General features: G+C 39.0%; 1 protein-coding gene and 2 pseudogenes across 7 annotated transcripts in view; 2 read left to right on the forward strand and 1 right to left on the reverse strand.

Moving 5' to 3' along the window:
• The window catches only part of POC5 (POC5 centriolar protein), a 46956-nt gene that overhangs the window by 19677 nt on the left and 7120 nt on the right, over window positions 1–20159 (forward strand). For all 7 annotated transcript variants that reach the window (XM_060637786.3, XM_060637788.3, XM_060637787.3 and 4 more), the window contains 4 exons: window positions 2888–2992; window positions 8156–8335; window positions 10616–10769; window positions 15836–16110. In XM_060637786.3, coding sequence (XP_060493769.1) covers window positions 2888–2992; window positions 8156–8335; window positions 10616–10769; window positions 15836–16110 — 714 coding nt within the window. The remainder of the gene's footprint in view (window positions 1–2887; window positions 2993–8155; window positions 8336–10615; window positions 10770–15835; window positions 16111–20159) is intronic.
• Window positions 388–2080, reverse strand: LOC132682408 (cytochrome c pseudogene; annotated as a pseudogene).
• On the forward strand, window positions 8347–10573 carry LOC132682406 (eukaryotic translation initiation factor 3 subunit F pseudogene; annotated as a pseudogene).

A 20159-nucleotide genomic window follows, 5' to 3' on the forward strand; every position in this document is an offset into this window, starting at 1 on the left:
AAATCTGCTACTATACCTTATCACACTCAATTTTAAAAGCATCTGACCTTACAGCTCATCTATAAGACATGAGAACTGTTAATATTCTTTATTTAATACTATACATAAACCACACTAAAATGCCTTTCATTAAGCCAAAGGCAACATTTTAAATGGAGGGAATTTTAGTTAAATCGGCATAGTTAAGACTAAAAAGATAAAGTGGACATTGCCAGCTTATCGTCAGCCCTTGCCTTTAACAGGCTAATAAACACAGCTTGAATCACAGCTGAGTCTTGCTGTTCTGATACAGCGAAGGGATTTCCTCAGTAGTTAAATATATTGATATAATCAGCCATATAAATCTAAATAAGTTTAAGTTTAGAGATGTAAGTTTAAAGATGGCATTTACCATCTCTGTGAAAAGCTGAACATGTAATCAATTCCAGTCATTTTTGAAAGGGGAAAACAATGACAGCACTTGCTGAACCAGAATTACTATCAAAGTTCAAAAAGCGAATCATACTCATTTAACCACAAGCTAATCTTACTTAATTTTTTTTTTTTTTTACTGTTTATTTTTGAGAGAGACAGAGACATAATGCGAGTGGTTAGGGGCAGAGGGAGAGGGAGACACAGAATCCAAAGCAGGCTCCAGGCTCCGAGTTGTCAGCGCAGAGCCTGACGCAGGGCTCGAACTCACAAGCTGTGAGATCATAACCTGGGCCGAAGTCGGACGCTCAGCTGACTGAGCCACCCAGGCGCCCCACAAGCTAATCTTATTTAAATCAGGACGGTCCAAAAGAAATATTCTATCAGCCATTCATGATCTGAATTCTGGTGTATACGATTTATTTAAATACGGGACACATAAAAAAAGTCATGAGACATTTTTGTTTTGTAATAAACAAGGCAACGGCCAACTATTGTTCCTTAGTAGCTTTTTAGAGATAAGCTATCAAGTCTGCTCTTTCCCCTGCCTTCTTAATGCCAGCGAAAGTCATTTTTGTTCCAGGGATGTACTTCCTGGGATTCTCCAAATAGTCCATCAGTGTCTCCTCTCCCCAGGTGATGCCTTTGTTCTTGTTGGCATCCCTATAAGAAAATCCAGGGGCTTGACCTTTCCCCCAAATAAACCATGGCGATTTGGCCCAGTCTTGTGCTTGCCTCCCTTTTCCATGGTATGGCACTGGGTGCACTTCTGAACAAAATCTCCTTGCTCTTCTCAGTATCACCCATTTTTAAATCGCTCTTAGGTCGCACGTGAAATGAAGGTACCCACTCACAAGCCGGATGTCCAACTCTCTCTAAAGCTTATTTATTTTGAGAGGGGAGGGGCGGGCAGAGAGAGAATCCCAAGCCGTCTCCATGCTGTCAGTGCGGAGCCCTGCTCTGGGTTTGAACTCATGAACTGTGAGATCATGACCTGAGCAGAAACTTAAGAGTCAGACACTTAACTGACTGAGCCACCCAAGTGCCCTGAGAATACTTTTTATTTCACTTTCCATTAGCCTCTTAAGAACGAGAGAGTAAGGTTCACGTCTGTGCTAATTCCACACAGCAGACTGTGCAGTAAATCCATGGCTCCCCCCGGGAGGATGTTAGCTTTCAGAGGCGACAGCTCAGCTCCTGGTCTGCAGATGCAGCACTGTTTTAATGAACTAGATAAAGACTGTATATTTTTTTATTTTTTATTTTATTTTTAAAAAAAAATTTTTTTTTTCAACGTTTTTTATTTATTTTTGGGACAGAGAGAGACAGAGCATGAACGGGGGAGGGGCAGAGAGAGAGGGAGACACAGAATCGGAAGCAGTCTCCAGGCTCGGAGCCATCAGCCCAGAGCCTGACGCGGGGCTCGAACTCACAGACCGCGAGATCGTGACCTGGCTGAAGTCGGACGCTTAACCGACTGCGCCACCCAGGTGCCCCTGTATATTTTTTTAAATATACATTTCTTTTGATGTTCAGGGTATGATATAAAATCAAACATTTTATATAGTTTACTTTTTTGAAACCCTAGATACTAATGTCACTCATTTTCTCTCTTGGCCTCAAAACTCTATCCTGAGGTTTTAAAATATTTGAAACTTTTTTTTTTTTTTATTTCAAAGTATCACACATAAAAGAGTATACATATGTGTCCAGTTTTTGAAAATGAATAAGATGAACAGTCTGTGCCTTTTAACAGAAATGTATGCCCTTTTCCACTTTTGAAAATTATTTAAAGAAGAACCAGAATAAATGTCTCTCAATAAATATGCCTAATTTACTAAATCTCACTTTAATGTGGCCAATTTAAAATATATATTTCAATCACTCATTTCTTTATAAGAAAGAATATTATCTTAGGTTTTAAAAACATTCGTAGATTTATTTAAAAAAGAACGAGAATAGCATCACTGAAGAAGTACGTTATGGTATAACTCTTGTTTGCTTTTATGAGTTTGTTGAATCCAGAAAATCCTTAAACAGTTAGTGAGCAACTTCTAACCCAAGGTTATTAAAGGTACTTAAGGGACCAGAAAGATGTTTAAAACCTGGTCCCTACCCTCAAATGTAGTGCACAAAGCCTTTCTGTGTATGTGGCAAAATTTTCAAATGTGTAGTCATCTTTCTTGAATTAAATGTCAATGAGTATTAATTTTATATACATAAACTTTTTTTGTGATTATCAAGATACAAATAATGAAGGCTTTTCTTTCTTTCCTCTTTTGCTCTCCTTCATTCATTGATATGTAGTGCATTCAGGTGGACAAGCTTTTTGGTGTTTTTAAAGATAATAATGAGGTTAATTAGATGAATGTAGTAGTGCTCCACAGGTATTCTTTTGAGCACTTTTTGATATATGTGAAAGTCACTTTACCAATTATTGTGACATTACAATAATTGTGTTAATTGCTATTTACAGGTGATTTCTAGCTTGTCTCATGCCATAGGCAAGCAAAAGGAAAGGATAGAGCTGATGAGAACATTCTTCCACTGGCGAATTGGCCATGTTAAATCCAGACAGGATGTAAGTATAAAAACAAAACAATAACTGACAGATACTAGACTTCTGAACTCAAAAGGGTGTAGGATCACATTTTGGAGCTCCTGTTAAAGTCAAAGAAAGATTTGTTTTCTAATAAATCAAAATGAATTTACAATTTAATGTTGCCTAGATTTTAAAGGAATTTGATTTTGGTGTATTTTGGAAAAAAATACCTCATATTTTATAGACCTATTGATCTATCATCCCCTACTTCATAGTAAGGATCATAACTGACTTACAAATGCCCTTGTCACGGAACCCTTTTAACAAATTTAAATTCAGATGTGATTGTGTGGAGAAGGAATTGATAATGTCTAACATATCATATGCTTCTTATATTGTTTCTGCTTCACACATGCCTGAATGTATCCATATAGTCTCTTCATAAAGAGGCACTACTGTATTGATACATTATAAAACTGATCCTTTGTTTTGTAGACTTGACTTAGAGTGAGAATCAAAGAAAGCCATGTCTGTGTAGCTTTTTAAAAATTATCTTTAGTTTGTTTATAATTTAACTGTGATTGTCTTTATTTTAGTTAAGTAAGAGTTGAATCAGTATAGCAGAGTAAATATAAACTGAGAGCGAGTAATAAATTATTGTATCAGAAGTGGAAAAGATGAGAGGATATGTATATCCCACAAGAAGACAGTATAGAGACTCAAGAGTATAGGGGATAGATGCGTTGTGTGTGTGTGTGTGTGTGTGTGTGTGTATTTGATGTTTATGTGAGCCATGGAATGATCTCTCTGCATTTAGTTCTGAATACTTAAAGAAAAGGCTATTATTATCGTGGAACAGGATTTCTCCTTGAAGAATAATTCCTAGTGCTTTCATTTTTTTTATGAATCCCAATAGATTGAATCTACATTATCATAGAGAAAAGAGCTATTTAATGAGTATGTCGTATTTTGAAAGTTATTTGCCAACTGACATAATCAGAATATATTATGTTTAAATGTTAGTGGACATAGTGGAGGCTGCCGTCAGTTTTTTTTTTTTTTTTTTTAATATATGACATTTATTGTCAAATTGGTTTCCATACAACACCCAGTGCTCATCCCAAAAGATGCCCTCTTCAATACCCATCACCTACCCTCCCCTCCCTCCCACCCCCAATCAATCCTCAGTTTGTTCTCAGTTTTTAAGAGTCTCCTATGCTTTGGCTCTCTCCCACTCTAATCTCTTTTTTTTTTTTTTTTCCTTCCCCTCCACCATGGGTTTCTGTTAAGTTTCTCAGGATCCACATAAGAGTGAACACATATGGTATCTGTCTTTCTCTGTATGGCTTATTTCACTTAGCATCACACTCTCCAGTTCCATCCACGTTGCTACAAAGGGCCATATTTCATTCTTTCTCATTGCCACGTAGTACTCCATTATGTATGTAAACCACAATTTCTTTATCCATTCATCAGTTGATGGACATTTAGGTTCTTTCCATAATTTGGCTATTGTTGAGAGTGCTGCTATAAACATTGGGGTACAAGTGCCCCTATGCCTCAGTACTCCTGTATCCCTTGGGTAAATTCCTAGTAGTGCTACTCTGCTGGGTCATAGAGTAGGTCTATTTTTAATTTTTGAGGAACCTCCACACTGTTTTCCAGAGCAGCTGCACCAGTTTGCATTCCCACCAACAGTGCAAGAGGGTTCCTGTTTCTCCACATCCTCTCCAGCATCTGTAGTCTCCTGATTTGTTCATTTTGGCCACTCTGACTGGCGTGAGGTGATATCTGAGTGTGGTTTTGATTTGTATTTCCCTGATGAGGAGCGAGGTTGAGCGTCTTTTCATGTGCCTGTTGGCCATCCGGATGTCTTCTTTAGAGAAGTGTCTCTTCATGTTTTCTGCCCATTTCTTCACTGGGTTATTTGTTTTTCGGGTGTGGAGTTTGGCGAGCTCTTTATAGATTTTGGATACTAGCCCTTTGTCCGATATGTCATTTACAAATATCTTTTCCCATTCCGTTTGTTGCCTTTTAGTTTTGTTGATTGTTTCCTTGGCTGTGCAGAAGCTTTTTATCTTCATGAGGTCCCAATAGTTCATTTTTGCTTTTAATTCCCTTGCCTTTGGGGATGTGTCAAGTAAGAAATTGCTGCGGCCGAGGTCAGAGAGGTCTTTCCCTGCTTTCTCCTCTAGGGTTTTGATGGTTTCGTGTCTCACATTCAGGTCCTTTATCCATTTTGAGTTTATTTTTGTGAATGGTGTAAGAAAGTGGTCTAGTTTCATTCTTCTGCATGTTGCTGTCCAGTTCTCCCAGCACCATTTGTTAAAGAGACTGTCTTTTTTCCATTGGATATTCTTTCCTGCTTTGTGAAAGATTAGTCGGCCCTACTTTTGTGGGTCTAATTCTGGGGTTTCTATTCTATTCCATTGGTCTTTGTGTCTGTTTTTGTGCCAATACCATGCTGTCTTGATGATGACAGCTTTGTAGTAGAGGCTAAAGTCTGGGATTGTGATGCCTCCTGCTTGGTCTTCTTCTTCAAAGTTACTTTGGCTATTCGGGGCCTTTTGTGGTTCCATATGAATTTTAGGATTGCTTGTTCTAGCTTCGAGAAGAATGCTGGTGCAATTTTGATTGGGATTGCATTGAATGTGTAGATAGCTTTGGGTAGTATTGACATTTTGACAATATTCATTCTTCCAGTCCATGAGCAGGGAATGTCTTTCCATTGCTTTATATCTTCTTCAATTACCTTCATAAGGTTTCTATAGTTTTCAGCATACAGATCTTTTACATCTTTGGTTAGACTTATTCCTAGGTATTTTATGCTTCTTGGTGCAATTGTGAATGGGATCAGTTTCTTTATTTGTCTTTCTGTTGCTTCATTATTAGTATATAAGAATGCACCTGATTTCTGTATATTGATTTTGTATCCTGCAACTTTGCTGAATTCATGTATCAGTTCTAGCAGACTTTTGGTGGAGTCTGTCGGATTTTCCATGTATAATATCATGTCATCTGCAAAAAGTGAAAGCTTGACTTCATCTTTGCCAATTTTGATGCCTTTGATTTCCTTTTGTTGTCTGATTGCTGATGCTGATTCCAACACTGTGTTAAACAACAGCGGTGAGAGCGGACATCCCCGTCGTGTTCCTGATCTCAGGGGGAAAGCTCTCAGTTTTTTCCCATTGAGGATGATATTAGCTATGGGCTTTTCATAAATGGCTTTTATGATGTTTAAGTATGTTCCTTCTATCTCGACTTTCTCGAGGGTTTTTACTAAGAAAGGATGCTGAATTTTGTCAAATGCTTTTTCTGCATCGATTGACAGGATCATGTGGTTCTTATCTTTTTTTTTTTTTTTTTTAATTTTTTTTTTTTTTTAACGTTTATTTATTTTTGAGACAGAGAGAGACAGAGCATGAATGGGGGAGGGTCAGAGAGAGAGGGAGACACAGAATCGGAAGCAGGCTCCAGGCTCTGAGCTGTCAGCACAGAGCCCGACGCGGGGCTCAAACTCACGGACCGTGAGATCATGACCTGAGCCGAAGTCGGACGCTTAACCGACCAAGCCACCCAGGTGCCCCTTTATCTTTTCTTTTATTAATGTGATGTATCACGTTGATTGATTTGCGAATGTTGAACCAGCCCCGCATCCCAGGAATGAATCCCACTTGATCATGGTGAATAATTCTTTTTATAAGCTGTTGAATTCGATTTACTAGTATCTTATTGAGAATTTTTGCATCCATATTCATCAGGGATATTGGCCTGTAGTTCTCTTTTTTTACTGGGTCTCTGTCTGGTTTAGGAATCAAAGTAATACTGGCTTCATAGAATGAATCTGGAAGTTTTCCTTCCCTTTCTATTTCTTGGAATAGCTTGAGAAGGACAGGTATCATCTCTGCTTTAAATGTCTGGTAGAATTCCCCAGGGAAGCCATCTGGTCCTGGACTCTTAATTGTTGGGAGATTTTTGATAACTGATTCAATTTCTTCACTGGTTATGGGTCTGTTCAAGCTTTCTATTTCCTCCTGATTGAGTTTTGGAAGAGTGTGGGTGTTTAGGAATTTGTCCATTTCTTCCAGGTTGTCCAGTTTGTTGGCATACAATTTTTCATAGTATTCCCTGATAATTGCTTGTATTTCTGAGAGATTGGTTGTAATAATTCCATTTTCATTCATGATTTTATCTATTTGGGTCATCTCCCTTTTCTTTTTGAGAAGCCTGGCTAGAGGTTTGTCAGTTTTGTTTATTTTTTCAAAAAACCAACTCTTGGTTTCGTTGATCTGCTCTACAGTTTTTTTAGATTCTATATTGTTTATTTCTGCTCTGATCTTTATTATTTCTCTTCTTCTGCTGGGTTTGGGGTGTCTTTGCTGCTCTGCTTCTATTTCCTTTAGGTGTGCTGTTAGATTTTGTATTTGGGATTTTTCTTATTTCTTGAGATAGGCCTGGATTGCCATGTATTTTCCTCTCAGGACTGCCTTCGCTGCATCCCAAAGTGTTTGGATTGTTGTATTTTCACTATCGTTTGTTTCCATATATTTTCTGCCATCAGTTTTTGAGTAGCTTTTTCAATTTAAAAAAATTGAAAATTGGAACTATTTCTTCAAAAGAATTTAAATTAGTTGATACAGGAAGAATGGTATATGTTTCTATTTAGATCTGCTTGGCCCTGTGTATGATGGCAAAGGGTGTAAATTAAATTAGTCTTGCTTCAGGTGGTGGCCACCAGGCTGAAGAGAGAGCAGTGGCACCTGAAATCACAGCCACCACCCTTTCTGTCTTGCAGCCACTCTCTGTTCTTCTCTTAGGCCTACATTCAGCTAAATGGTCCTACAGATTCATAACTCTAATAACGGCACATTATTCCTTTTCTTTCATTTGCGCTTTATTTATTTATTTTTTTCCTCCTAACTTGAGTAGTTGCATAAAGCATTGATACAAGGATTGGAGGTTAGGTTCTGAAATGAGGCGAGGCTGGTTTTTCCCTTTCTATGAAAGCTGTGTGACATGGGCCGGTTCCTTAACCTCTCTCAGCCTGTTCTCCTGTCTGCACATGAGAAAAATATGATTACACAGGATTAAATGATAACATGTACACTGCTTACCACTGTGTTACATTATGTTTTTTAATATCATCGCCTATATATTTACCAGCCTACCGTGTTTTTGAGGTTGTATATTACTTTCATTTAGGTCTATGAAGGCAAACTAGCTGACCAGTACTTCCAGAGAACTTTACTGAAGAAAGTCTGGAAAGGCTGGCGATCCATAGTACAGAAGCAATGGAAAGATGTGGTGGAACGAGCTTGTCAAGCAAGAGCAGAAGAAGTTTGTGTCCAGATTTCCAACGATTATGAAACCAAAGTTGCTGCGGTAAACTTTTTTGTGTATACCTTCACTTTCTTTCAGTAAAAATAAAAAGGTGGATAGCATCACTCACTATTCGTTTATAGTTAGCCAGAGTGACCCGTTTCTCCAGTTCCATTTAATGTCACGTAGGTTCAAATGAGACTCCTGGGAAAGAACAACACTATTAAGTCAGACCTACAGACTTATTTACTCTGATCTAGGAACTCGTGTTTGATCTCGTGTATGTACATTTCCCTTGGAAACATAAATCACCCATAGACCCTTACATTTCTAAGAACGTGTACTCTTAGGCTTCTTCATTTGGCCTTTTTGAGCTGAAAATAAAGACTCAAAAGAAAAATGTTTATCCTTGTGCTAATTTAAGCAAATTGTGTTCCTATAAGGTTGATACAAAGCTGTTGTATATAAACTGAAGTTATTTTCCCATTGACTTTTATTTATAAAATAAACATCGTTTCCAAGGGAAAATATTTGAGCCCCAAAATGAAGTTAATCCCTAGTGAAGAATGCGGTAGGCCTCTTGAAATCACATAGTCACAGAAAAACCTTTTTTCGTCATCATAGTACTAAGTTCTTAATGTTAAAAATAAGTTTCGTTGTACCAATAATTTTCTGCAATTCAAAATAACATACAAAAAAAAAATGCAGTCCCTTCAGATTTGGTCGATGGGAAAGAGTGTTTTACCTAATGTCACTTTGCACTTTAAGTTCTCTAAATGACATTTAGAGAAAGGAAGGAAGGGAGGAAATTCTGTTAATATTGCATTTAGGTATTTTTTTCTGAAGAGGTGAGAGTTTGTGGCTCTTCATGTATTTTGGGTGTTATTCTGCATGAATGTTTTATGGTAAGAAATGACATATCTTTATAAGTAAAACACATCAGCACCCTTTGGTGGGACTGGTATGAAATTTTCCTTGTTTGAACCTCCATCTTACAGTTAGGAATGAGGTAAGATGCACCTTTTAAAATAAATTGAGATGCATAGTGGAAGAGGTGTGCGGTAAAGTGTTTTTAGTGTTTGACACAAAAGTGACTTCACAGCTCAACAAGATGGCCACACCGGCAGTGCCAGCCCCAGCCCCCGCCCCCACCCCTGCCCCAGCCCCACAGCCTCAGCGCCGCTTCTGGCTCCAACACCAGCTCCAGCCTCCTCCTCATACCCAGCAGCTGCATTGGCTAGGACCATGGGCTGGGTCAGACCCCAGCACAGACCCAGTGTGGTCACTGCCTGGTCCTGCCCTGTCAGGCCCCCACCCCAGCAGCCGTGCGGTCGGGCTCCACCTGGTCATTTGGCCTCTGTTGCGGACAGCCACAAGACACTCAGTGAAGGTGCTGCCCAAGTTATTGGGACCCTGCTGGGACCTGTTGACTAGCATTCAGTGGAAGTCACAAACTGCCTTTTAGTGCTGCACAGTGAGTCAGAAGATGAGGTGGCTGTTGACATGGCATTCACTAAGCACATGTGTGAATTACCAAGAAAGTCTCTCCAGATGAGCTCATCCTGGGCTGGTACGCCACAGGCCGTGACTTCATAAAGCATTCTGTGCCGATTCAGAAATACTACAGCCCTGAAGCTCCCAACCCCATTCACCTCAGGAATGGCTACCTATGTCGGCACTTTAATGGGTGTCCCTGGGGGGATGTCCACACCTCTGACAGTGAACTATGCATATTCTGACACTGAACACATCGCAGTTGACCAGATCACGAAGACCTGTTTTAGCCCCAACCCAGTGATCAGACTCTCAAGCAACTTGCAGCAAGTAGGAGGGGCATCGGCTGGCATCTAGGATGCCCTGAGCACAGTGTTGTGGTATGCAGAGGACGTGCTGTGTGGAAAGCCGTCAGCTGACGATACTGTGGGCCACTTCTTAATGAATCTGGTTAACCAAGTACCCAAGATAGTTCCTGATAACTTTGAGACCATGCTCAACAGCAACATCTGCAACCTGCTAATGGTGACCTGCCTGGCCAATCTCACACAGTCACAGATTGCCGTGAGAAACCTTTAAACCTGTCAGCGGGCCCCAAGCAGCACTCCTGCCAGTCTGGGCCCCCCTAGGACTCAGAATGGAATGAAGTAGAATGGTTTCCTTATAGTCTGAGTCATACGGAGTCCGTCAACTGCTTGTGACTTTAAATAAACATAGCTTACTCTTTTGTAAAAAAAAAACAAAAAACAAAAAACACTTCACAGTATAAGGCTGATTTTTGAACAGTAAATAATATCCTTCCTTGTATCTCAAATCTTTTTCTTCTTTTTAAAAATTCCCCTTATTTAGTTATCTGGAGCTTTGGAAAATGCAAAAGCTGAGATCCAAAGAATGCAGCATGAAAAAGAGCATTTTGAAGATTCCATGAAGAAAGCTTTCATGAGGGGGGTGTGTGCATTAAATCTCGAAGCTATGACTATATTTCAAAACAAAGGCGATACAGGTTAGTATTTAAGGTTCTCTGTCTACTTTGAAAAGGATTTGAGGATATTTCAGTGATTGGTGTGGTCTGTAATACTAATTTTCTGCAAAGAATAGGCCTTGACCAGGTACTGGTATTTTTTTTAATTGTTTTTATTTTTTTAGATTTTTTAAATAAATTTTTTAAAGTTTATTTATTTTGAGAGAGAGAGAGAGTGAGCATGAGTGGGGTAGGGGCAGAGAGAGAGAGAGAGAGAGAGAGAGAGAGTGAGCATGAGTGGGGTAGGGGCAGAGAGAGAGAGAGAGAGAGAGAGAGAGAGAGAATCCCAAGCAGGCTCTGCACTGTCAGCGTGGAGCCCCATGTGGGGCTCGAAATCACGAACTTTGACATTATGACCTGAGCCGAAATCAAGAGTCGGACACTTAACCGACTGAGCCACCCAGGTGCCCCCAGGTATGGGTAGTTTTAACTTCATGGTATCATAATCTGCCATAAAAATCACTTAGTCTTGGTTACTTATGGTATCTTAGATATGATCAAGTAAACAGTCAACTCTTAAGTGTTTAGGGTCAATGTTAAAATGATGTTTTGAATGTATAACATTATTTTAAGGCTCTTTTAACTAATAATTGCAGTACCTTTAAGTACAAAATTTGTATTTGTTGATCAAATAGCCAAATTCTTTGGACTATTTTGTTGATGAAATATTTATCTAGTCATGGTGTCCCATTTTAAATATTGCTTGTCTTTGGGGTGCCTGAGTGGCTTAGGAGGTTGAGTGTCTGACTTCAGCTCAGGTCACGATCTCATGGCTTGTGAGTTCGAGCCCCCATCGGACTTTGTGCTGACTTCTCAGAGCCTGGAGCCTGCTTTGGATTCTGTGTCTCTGTCTCTGCCCCTTCCCTGCTCATGCTCATGCTCATGCTCCTGCTCTGTCTCTGTCTGTCTGTCTGTCTCTCTGTCTCTCAAAAATAAACATTAAAAAATTTTTTTTTAAATTGCTTGTCTTCAATTTAAGAGATGCCTCAACTGAAACTGAAATATAAATATAGGCCTATCTACAGAAGTCAAATAAAATAATTTTATTTTAAGAAAAGTCCATGTGTTGGCTGGAATCTGTGTGGATTGTGTCATTGTTTTTTCAGCATGGCTTAGAAAAGCAAATCACACGAATCCTTTGTCACCAATTTGCACCGAGGCCTATTTTCCTTATTGGGTTTTAGTTTTCTTCTCTGAACAAAGAAGATAATATAAATCTTCCCTACCTGTTCACAAAGGATTCTTGAGGAAATGCAGTGAAATATAATTGAAAGCTCTTTAAAAGACAAAAAATACTTTGACATGTAAGATGATAAGTAATGGCATAATTATTGTAGTCTGAAGTCAGCCTGTTTTATGTAAGTACATGAACATTTTTTGCAGCATTTCTTCACATTAAATCCTATTTGAGACTCACACTTTATGAGACAGTTTCATTTTGTAACACCATTAATATTCCAGTCCAGGGAATAACTTTTCTGTGGTTGTCATAACCTTAATTTTCAGGCATCATCAAACATTTATTATGCAAATTGTTCATGTTGTGGATGCTAGGAAGTTAAGGCAGATAACTTTTTTCTGAAGCAGTCATGGTGTGTGGCCCACATGCAGGTTCAAAACTTAGAATCCCAGAATCTCAAGGCTGACTAGTTTATCTTGCTAATATCCAAAGGAATTGATTTTTCCAGTATGGTCTTTCAATTCAGTGTCAACACTAAAAACAAACTCACCACCACCACGAGTTGTCATTATTAGTAAGTTGTATGTATTAAATTGAAGAATTTAATTACCTACTTATAACAGATCCTAGGTTTCACAAGTGACAAAGTTTATCATTAGAACTTCCTATATTCAGGGGCACCTGGGTGGCTCAGTCGGTGAAGCGTCCAACTTCAGCGCGTGTCAAGATCTCGCGGTTTATGAGTTCAAGCCCCACATCAGGCTCTGTGCTGACAGCCCAGAGCCTGGAGCCCACTTCGGATTCTGTGTCTCCTTCTCTCTCTGCCCCTCCCCCACTCATGCTCTGTCTCTCTTTGTCTCTGAAAATAATAAACATTTTTAAAAAATGAAAAAAAAATAAGAACTTCCTACATTCAATTATAAGAGACCTCTTTCTCATAACCTATGTAAGCAGGTTATGAATTGACTGCTTTTTACCACCTTTAATAAATTTACCATCTTAAATTTTAAATTCAAATACAGCTTTGTCTCCTACAGGCAAATATCCACAACAGGATTTGGAGAAAATGTATTCTGATAATTACACAACATGATTTGTTTTGCCCCTGTTGCTTTTAAATCTCCTTTTATCCACAACTAATGCCAAGTTCTGGGATCTCAACTGTTTTGAGTGGCCTGGTGCTTTGTTGATCATCACAATGGGGGATAAAATTGACAGGAATAGTGAGATACACACTAGCAATAGTGTTGGTGGAGCTCCCAAAGGCAGAAGTTCAGTGTAACCTCATGCTGGATTTGCTCTGTGATGTGTAATTTTCTGGCATTCTATTAACAGGTTTAAAAAATTTTTAATTCTCACTAGGGAAAAAAATACTTTTGGCCCCATTTCTTCCCCTAAAACAACTGTTGTTTATAATGCACTGTTCCTGAGGCATCTGGGTCGCTCAGTCAGTTGAGTATACAACTCTTGATTTCAGCTGAGGTCATGATCCCACGGGCCTGGGATCGATTCCCGCATCAGCTCCACGCTGAGCATGGAGCCTGCTTGGGATCCTTTCTCTTCCCCACTCTCTCTGCCCCTACCCCGCCCGTGTTGCACCCTCTGTCTCTCAAAATAAGTAAACATTAAAGAAAATAATGCAGTATTCCTGACGTACCTATCTTGTCATAGCAAAATACTGGGTTTTTTTTTATGTCTCCCGACTCTGCTGTCCATGATCTAAGTGCATCTCATGCTGTGCAGTATCCTATATCTTAAAGGTTGGAAATTAGAAGTTTTATGAAGAAGGCAAAATATGACCGCAAAAATGACCCTTTAAAATGATACCGGCCAAATATTAAAGCAATTTTGGGAACAGTAGAAAAATCCTTTACAGATGAAAAAACTTATCCCATTTAAAGCGAGAATAATTATTAAACTTACAGCGATTGACCAAAACGGAACTGCATAAATCAGCTCACATTAACAAGTTAGTCAGCTACCTCTATTCCAGGGAATATCATTGTGAGACCTGATGTTTGTACAGGTTCCGCAGATGAGAAGTCTTCCACCCACCTAAAAAGACACAGTCTGAATTACTTACTGTCAAAAACATGTTAAAACTATGTTTTTGTTTTTAAAACAAAATGGTGCTTTTACACTGAGTTAGTCCCTCTCATCAGAGGATTTCAAAGGACATGTCCCTTAGAATCCTAATTAAACTTCATTAATGAGGTGCTATTACTGTGTTTTATATAAAGATAGCCTAAGAGAAGGACTTACACAGAGAAGTCTCTGGATGGAAAGTGGACATCGAAAACCATTTAAACATAGGGGTCTAGAGGTTTAGAGTCTGAGTGGCTCAGACGCCTGAGTGGCTAGGCATCCGACTTCAGCTCGGGTTGTGGTCTCACAGTTCGTGAGTTGGAACCCCACATCGGGCGCTTGGGTGGCTCAGTCAGTTAAACATCTGACTTTTGATTTTGGCTCATGTCATGATTTCATGGTTCGTGGGTTCAAGCCCTGTGTAGGGCTCTGTGCTGACAGTGCAGAGCCTCCTCGGGATTCTCTCTCCCTCTCTCTGTCCCTCCCTGACTCTCTCTCTTTCAAAAAAAAAAAAAAAAAAAAAGGCGGGGCACCTTGATGTCTCAGTCAGTTGAATGTACAGATTTGGCTCAGGTCATGATCTCATGGTTCCTGGGTTCAAGCCCCACGTCTGACTCTGTGGTGACAGCTCAGAGCCTGGAGCCTGCTTCTGATTCTGTCTCCTTCTCTCTCTCCCCTCCCCGGCTCAAGCTCTGTCTCTCTCTCTCTAAAACATTAAAAAACAAACAAACAAACAAAAAACACATGGGCGTCTATAATGCCCTGTGTTCACACATTCTCAATTGTCTCAGTGAATGAATTTCCAAACCCTCAACCCTGGTGTTAGATGCCACATACATACAATCTTTACTGGAAATGTTAACTAAATTCTAATATTGGGGAGAAAAATATAAAATTTGAAGAAACCCTTTGCCCTAGCTTCTGGAAGCTGATGTTACTCACTCCTTTGATCTAAGGGTAAGGTTCATTTTTGAGAAATCATTATGTAGAATATCAGTAAAATTAGTTAAGTGTACAAATAATTTTTAATTCATGATTTATATAAATCTCTTTGGAAGAATCAATTTTGTTTACAATGTTAAAAGTAAAAATTTTAGTGTTACTTATTGATTTATTATTTTTTGCTGAAAAATCAAATTTAAAACATTGAATTTTAGGGTACCTGGGTAGCTCTGGTTGAGCGACTGACTCTTGATTTCGGCTCAGGTCATGATCTCACAGTCTGTGAGTTTGAGCCCCACATGGGGCTCCACGCTGACCGTGCAGAGCCTGCTTGGGATTCTCTCTCAAATAAATAAATAAACTTAAAAAAAAAAATACATTGATTTTGTTTGGATAGTAGCAATAAATGGAAATAAAAGGGTATAGTGTTATCAGAAAACAATTCTGAAGATCTAAATACGAGGCCATTTATCAGGACAGTTGTATGAAATAATGCAGAAGGACATAAATAATATGGTCACATATTATTATGATGGCTGTTTTGGCAATATACTTTACTCAGCTGACATCATAGCAGAGTACATATTTTTATCTTTGACATAAGAGCAAATCTTCAGCTTTCACATATTGAAGGAAATGGTCTGAAGTCTTTAGTGGTTAATGCTGACACGAAACAGTTAATAATGATAAACCGTGTTAGTTAAACATTGTATGCAATACATGACAAATTTCTACATCTTCTCTAGAACTAAATTTTAGCTACTATGTATTTTCGTTGTTGGGGGCATAAAGGTCATCTTAACTTGTAAGAAGTTTAATGGAATTAATTTGTGATTGATAGGGACAGACTTCACAAATAAAAAAGAAGAGTATGGTCCTGGTGTTCAAGGAAAAGAACATTCTGCTCATTTGGATCCTTTGGCCCCTCCGATGCCCTCACTGATTGTGCCGCCACCATCCCCACCAGCAGCCGCCGTGGGAGCAGCCTGTGCTGCCACATTTCCCTCTGCTGCTTCCATCACTTCTGCCGGGGCTGCTTCTGCTTCCTCTGCTCACCTTCCTGTTACCTCAACTCTGGGTGCTGGATCTGCAGCCACTGCTGGACCAGAAGAAATGGTTAGTACAGTTAATGCAGGTGCCCGAGTGGGAAAACAGCTGAAAACCCGACTGTATATTGGATATTTTTAACTTAGAACATGTTTTCCCATGGAGGAAAAGTCTGTATGGTATTTAGGCCAAGCCATAGAAAATATTTAATATACAAAGTGGCTAAAACAATTTATAATGAAGGGGCCCCTGGGTGGCTCAGTTAGTTGAGCATCCAACTTCGGCTCAGGTCATGATCTCACAGTTCATGAGTTTGAACCCCACGTTGGTCTCTGTGCTGACAGCCCAGAGCCTGGAGGCTGCCTCCGATTCTGTGTCTCCCTCTCTCTCTGTCCCTCCTCCACTCGCATTCTGTCTCTCTCTTTCTCTCAAAATAAACATTAAAAAAATTTTGTTAAACAATTTATAATGAAAATAATAGCTAAAACTTCTATTATAGTAGTGATAATTAAAAATAACTTTGTCATTTCACGTTTTTTCAAGAACTATTCAGGAAAAATAGATTTGAAAAAGAGAAGATGACAGGCTTTTTAATCTATTTTGAAGGGAACTCTCCTGGGTATTTTTCAAGGGCTTAGAAGATTACTGGCTCTTTTGTATACTTTGTATTCAGCTATACCTTTCCCTTTTCCTCGATGCACATATATCATTAACACTACTCTGTAGTTACTCCATCTTGATTGGATTAGGTTCTCATTTTTAATTCATAATTGGAATAAAGATAGGAATAATTTCTCCTAGAGTCACTTAGCTGCTTTTAAGAGAAGTACATACAGTGTGGAACTACTGAATGGGGATGGAATATTTGTGTGAGAACTTGCCTGAAGGGGAATTGATCAAGCTAATTAATATAGAAGAGTTAACACAAAGTACATCAGGGTTCTGACTCCTCACCTTCTTCTTATTAAACCTGTGTTATTCAAAGAGTGATTCTCCATAGTGAGGGGAGTAGGGATACAACTGGACTTTTTTTTTTTTTTTTTTTTTTAACGTTTATTTTTGAGACAGAGACAGAGCATGAACGGGGGAGGGTCACAGAGAGAGAGAGAGACACAGAATCCGAAACAGTCTCCAGGCTCTGAGCTGTCAGCACAGAGCCCGACGTGGGGCTCGAACCCACGGACCGTGAGATCATGACCTGAGCCGAAGTCGGACGCTCAACCGACCGAGCCACCCAGGCGCCCCATGGACTTACTTCTATAGGGCTTTTTAAAAACACTGTGTCCTTCTTCCATACTCTGGCTTGGCTTAGGCACAAAGGCATGTCTAGTATGATAAAGTTCCTGAGAGGATTCTGATTTGCTTGTGTCCTCCTCCTCCCTGGCCCTTACCATTTTCCTGAGAGTACAGAAGATCGCAGAATAGGTTTTATGTTGTATAGTTCCCCATCCGAAGGTGCCATTACCCTGGACAGCGCTCTGTAGGCATTCAGTCAGCCAGCCAATTGGTCATCTTGAATATTCCAGCTGACTTGAATTTCTGCCTTGTGGAAGCTACTGACTGTGGGGAAAAATACGTTGAGAGCTGCTATTATGTCTGCTCTTGATTCAAAGAGGTGAAAAAAATATAGCTGTTAAGAAAATTTTGAATGTGTGAGGGAGTTTTGACTTAGAAATAAGACACTAAAATTCAACTCTGACTTATGTTCAGCTGTGTTTATTTTTCATGATTACACATTTTGAAGTGTGATCCTATACAGATGATCTCATTTAAGTAAACACAGTGAGTGTCTATTTAAATTTCTGGTTTGTCATTCATGTTGCATATTCAGATAACCCACAGAGCTAGATTTTTCAAAATTCCCTTCAAATATGACTACACCATTTGTACATTTGCATTTATATATAAACCTGGATATATATGGGAAGAACTGAATGAATGAGTATGCTTACCACCTTTTTTGTTACTTTGTGAAACAGTGTGGTCACCTGAGATAATTTTGAAGTCTTTGCAACCTGAAAACACAATATAGTGTAGACAGCCCTTCCAACTACATCCTCCTTGATAAACAGATACACATTCAATTTTGTTCTCATAAATATAGCCTTTAGGGTTGGAGGAGAGGAAAATCAGAAGCAAATCAGTCTGTAAGTATACTGCTGGTTTTCTTCCTTGCTTATGTAATTATAATACTCAGATTCAGATTCCCCTCAAATGTGTCCTCTTGTTTTTGAAAAGAACCATAATAACAAAACTAGGAACAAGTATATTAGTTGGGTAACTTCTCTAATGCGAACCCATCATTGTTGGGACTGGGAAAGGAGAGACCTATGATCCAGGCCTGGTTATCTTTCTTTTCATTTTAATCACAGAGGCTTCCTATGAACATTCAAAACTTTTTCCCAATCTTCTTGGTATTTCCAGTAGCTAAAAGGAGGTGTATAACAGAGAACAAACTGCAGAGAACTGGGAAAACAGACAACTGGAAAAAGAAAGATTATCATCCTACTAAAATAACACCTTCATCTGTAAAATTCTTTCCTTTCTGCAGACATCCTCAGTATGTTAAATAAAATACCAGAATTTCCTGGTGGTAAGCACTTGTCAAGAAATAACAATTAGGCAGTTATACGAGCACGTATATTGCAGTTCACCAGTTTGAACAATAGGTGACCCTTTTTTCTTTTTCTGACTCACCATTGGAATAGTTGAGGGGTTTTAGTTGGATTTTTAAACTCTTTAGTAAAGGTTCTCTCTTAACTTTCCTCTTCATCTGAATGGAAAGTGAAAGGATATCATTAGGCACTTGTCACTGCCCTCCTCATTCTATAAATGAGGAAACTGAGGTTTGGAGAGTGAGTGAGTTGCCTGTGGACACAATCAGTGACAGAATTCAGACTTTGACCGTTTGGCCACAGAGCCTTGTTTCTTAACCAACCATTGTCTCCATGTCAAATATTAAGATACAAACATTAAGTTTTAAAAATAGGTCATTTCCCTTTTCTTTCTTAATCCTTTTGATTTTGTTGCTTTTATTGATAGGGCATAAAATGCTAGCATTTCCATTTTTATAGCATTTTTTAAGTCAACTAAGCTCTTAGATAGATTTAATGAGATCCATCCTGACTGGGACCAGTAAGTTTGGTCATGGAGTCAAAAAGTCAGTTAAAAAAAGGTGTGTGTCGTGGGTGGGGGGAGACATCTGGGTGGCTCAGTCAGTTGAGCGTCTGACTTTGGCCTCAGGTCATCATGATTTAGTGGTTTGTGAATTCAGGCCCCACATTGTGCTCACTGCTGTCAGACTGTCAGCGCAGAGCCCGCTTTGGATCCTCTGTGCCCCTCCCCAGCTTGCGCTGTCCCCCAAATAAATAAATATATATACATTTTAAAGTCAGTTGGGGCGCCTGGGTGGCTCAGTCAGATACGCATATGACTTTTGGTTTTAGCTCAGATCATGATCTCACGGTTTGTGGGTTCAAGCCCCATGTTGGGCTCTGCTGACAGTGTGAGGGGCCTTCCTGGGATTCTTTCTCTCTCTCCCTCTCTCTCTGCCCCTCCCCTACTCGTGCACACATTCTGGCTCTCAAAATAAATAAACATTAAAAAAATTATTTTAATTAAAAAGAAAAGTCATTTAAAGCAGGAAATTTTGAAAAGTTATATATACATATCTTAGGTGTTATTTTATGCTAAAACGTGTGTATTAATTTGCTAATTTTTAACATGGGACCAAACTGACTATGGGTTCCTAGACTGTAATTAAGCCATCTCTTTTATATAAGCTACATTCAGTGGATTATTTTTTATGTAATTTCCAATTTCAGTTTTTGTAAAGTAAAGCAAGAATCTATCAAAACTTGTAAGGCAATCTGATTACAGAACAAACCATTTGAAAACAAAAAGCTAAAAAATAAAACCAAAAGCTGACTTGGTAAACATGCAAGTCAGTTAAGACAATTATTAATTTAAGTAAATGCACACAAGTTTCTTTTTAAAGTCTTTATTTCCTTACTGGAGTATATGTTTTCATCTTACTGAAGATATTTTAAAACAGTTCTCAACTGGTTGGGTGAAGGTTATCAGCTGTGGGCATTCTTCCAACTACTGTAGTTTTCTCA

Source organism: Panthera onca, chromosome A1, assembly GCF_046562875.1.
Source record: "Panthera onca isolate mPanOnc1 chromosome A1, mPanOnc1 haplotype 2, whole genome shotgun sequence".
NCBI classification, from domain to species: domain Eukaryota; kingdom Metazoa; phylum Chordata; class Mammalia; order Carnivora; family Felidae; genus Panthera; species Panthera onca.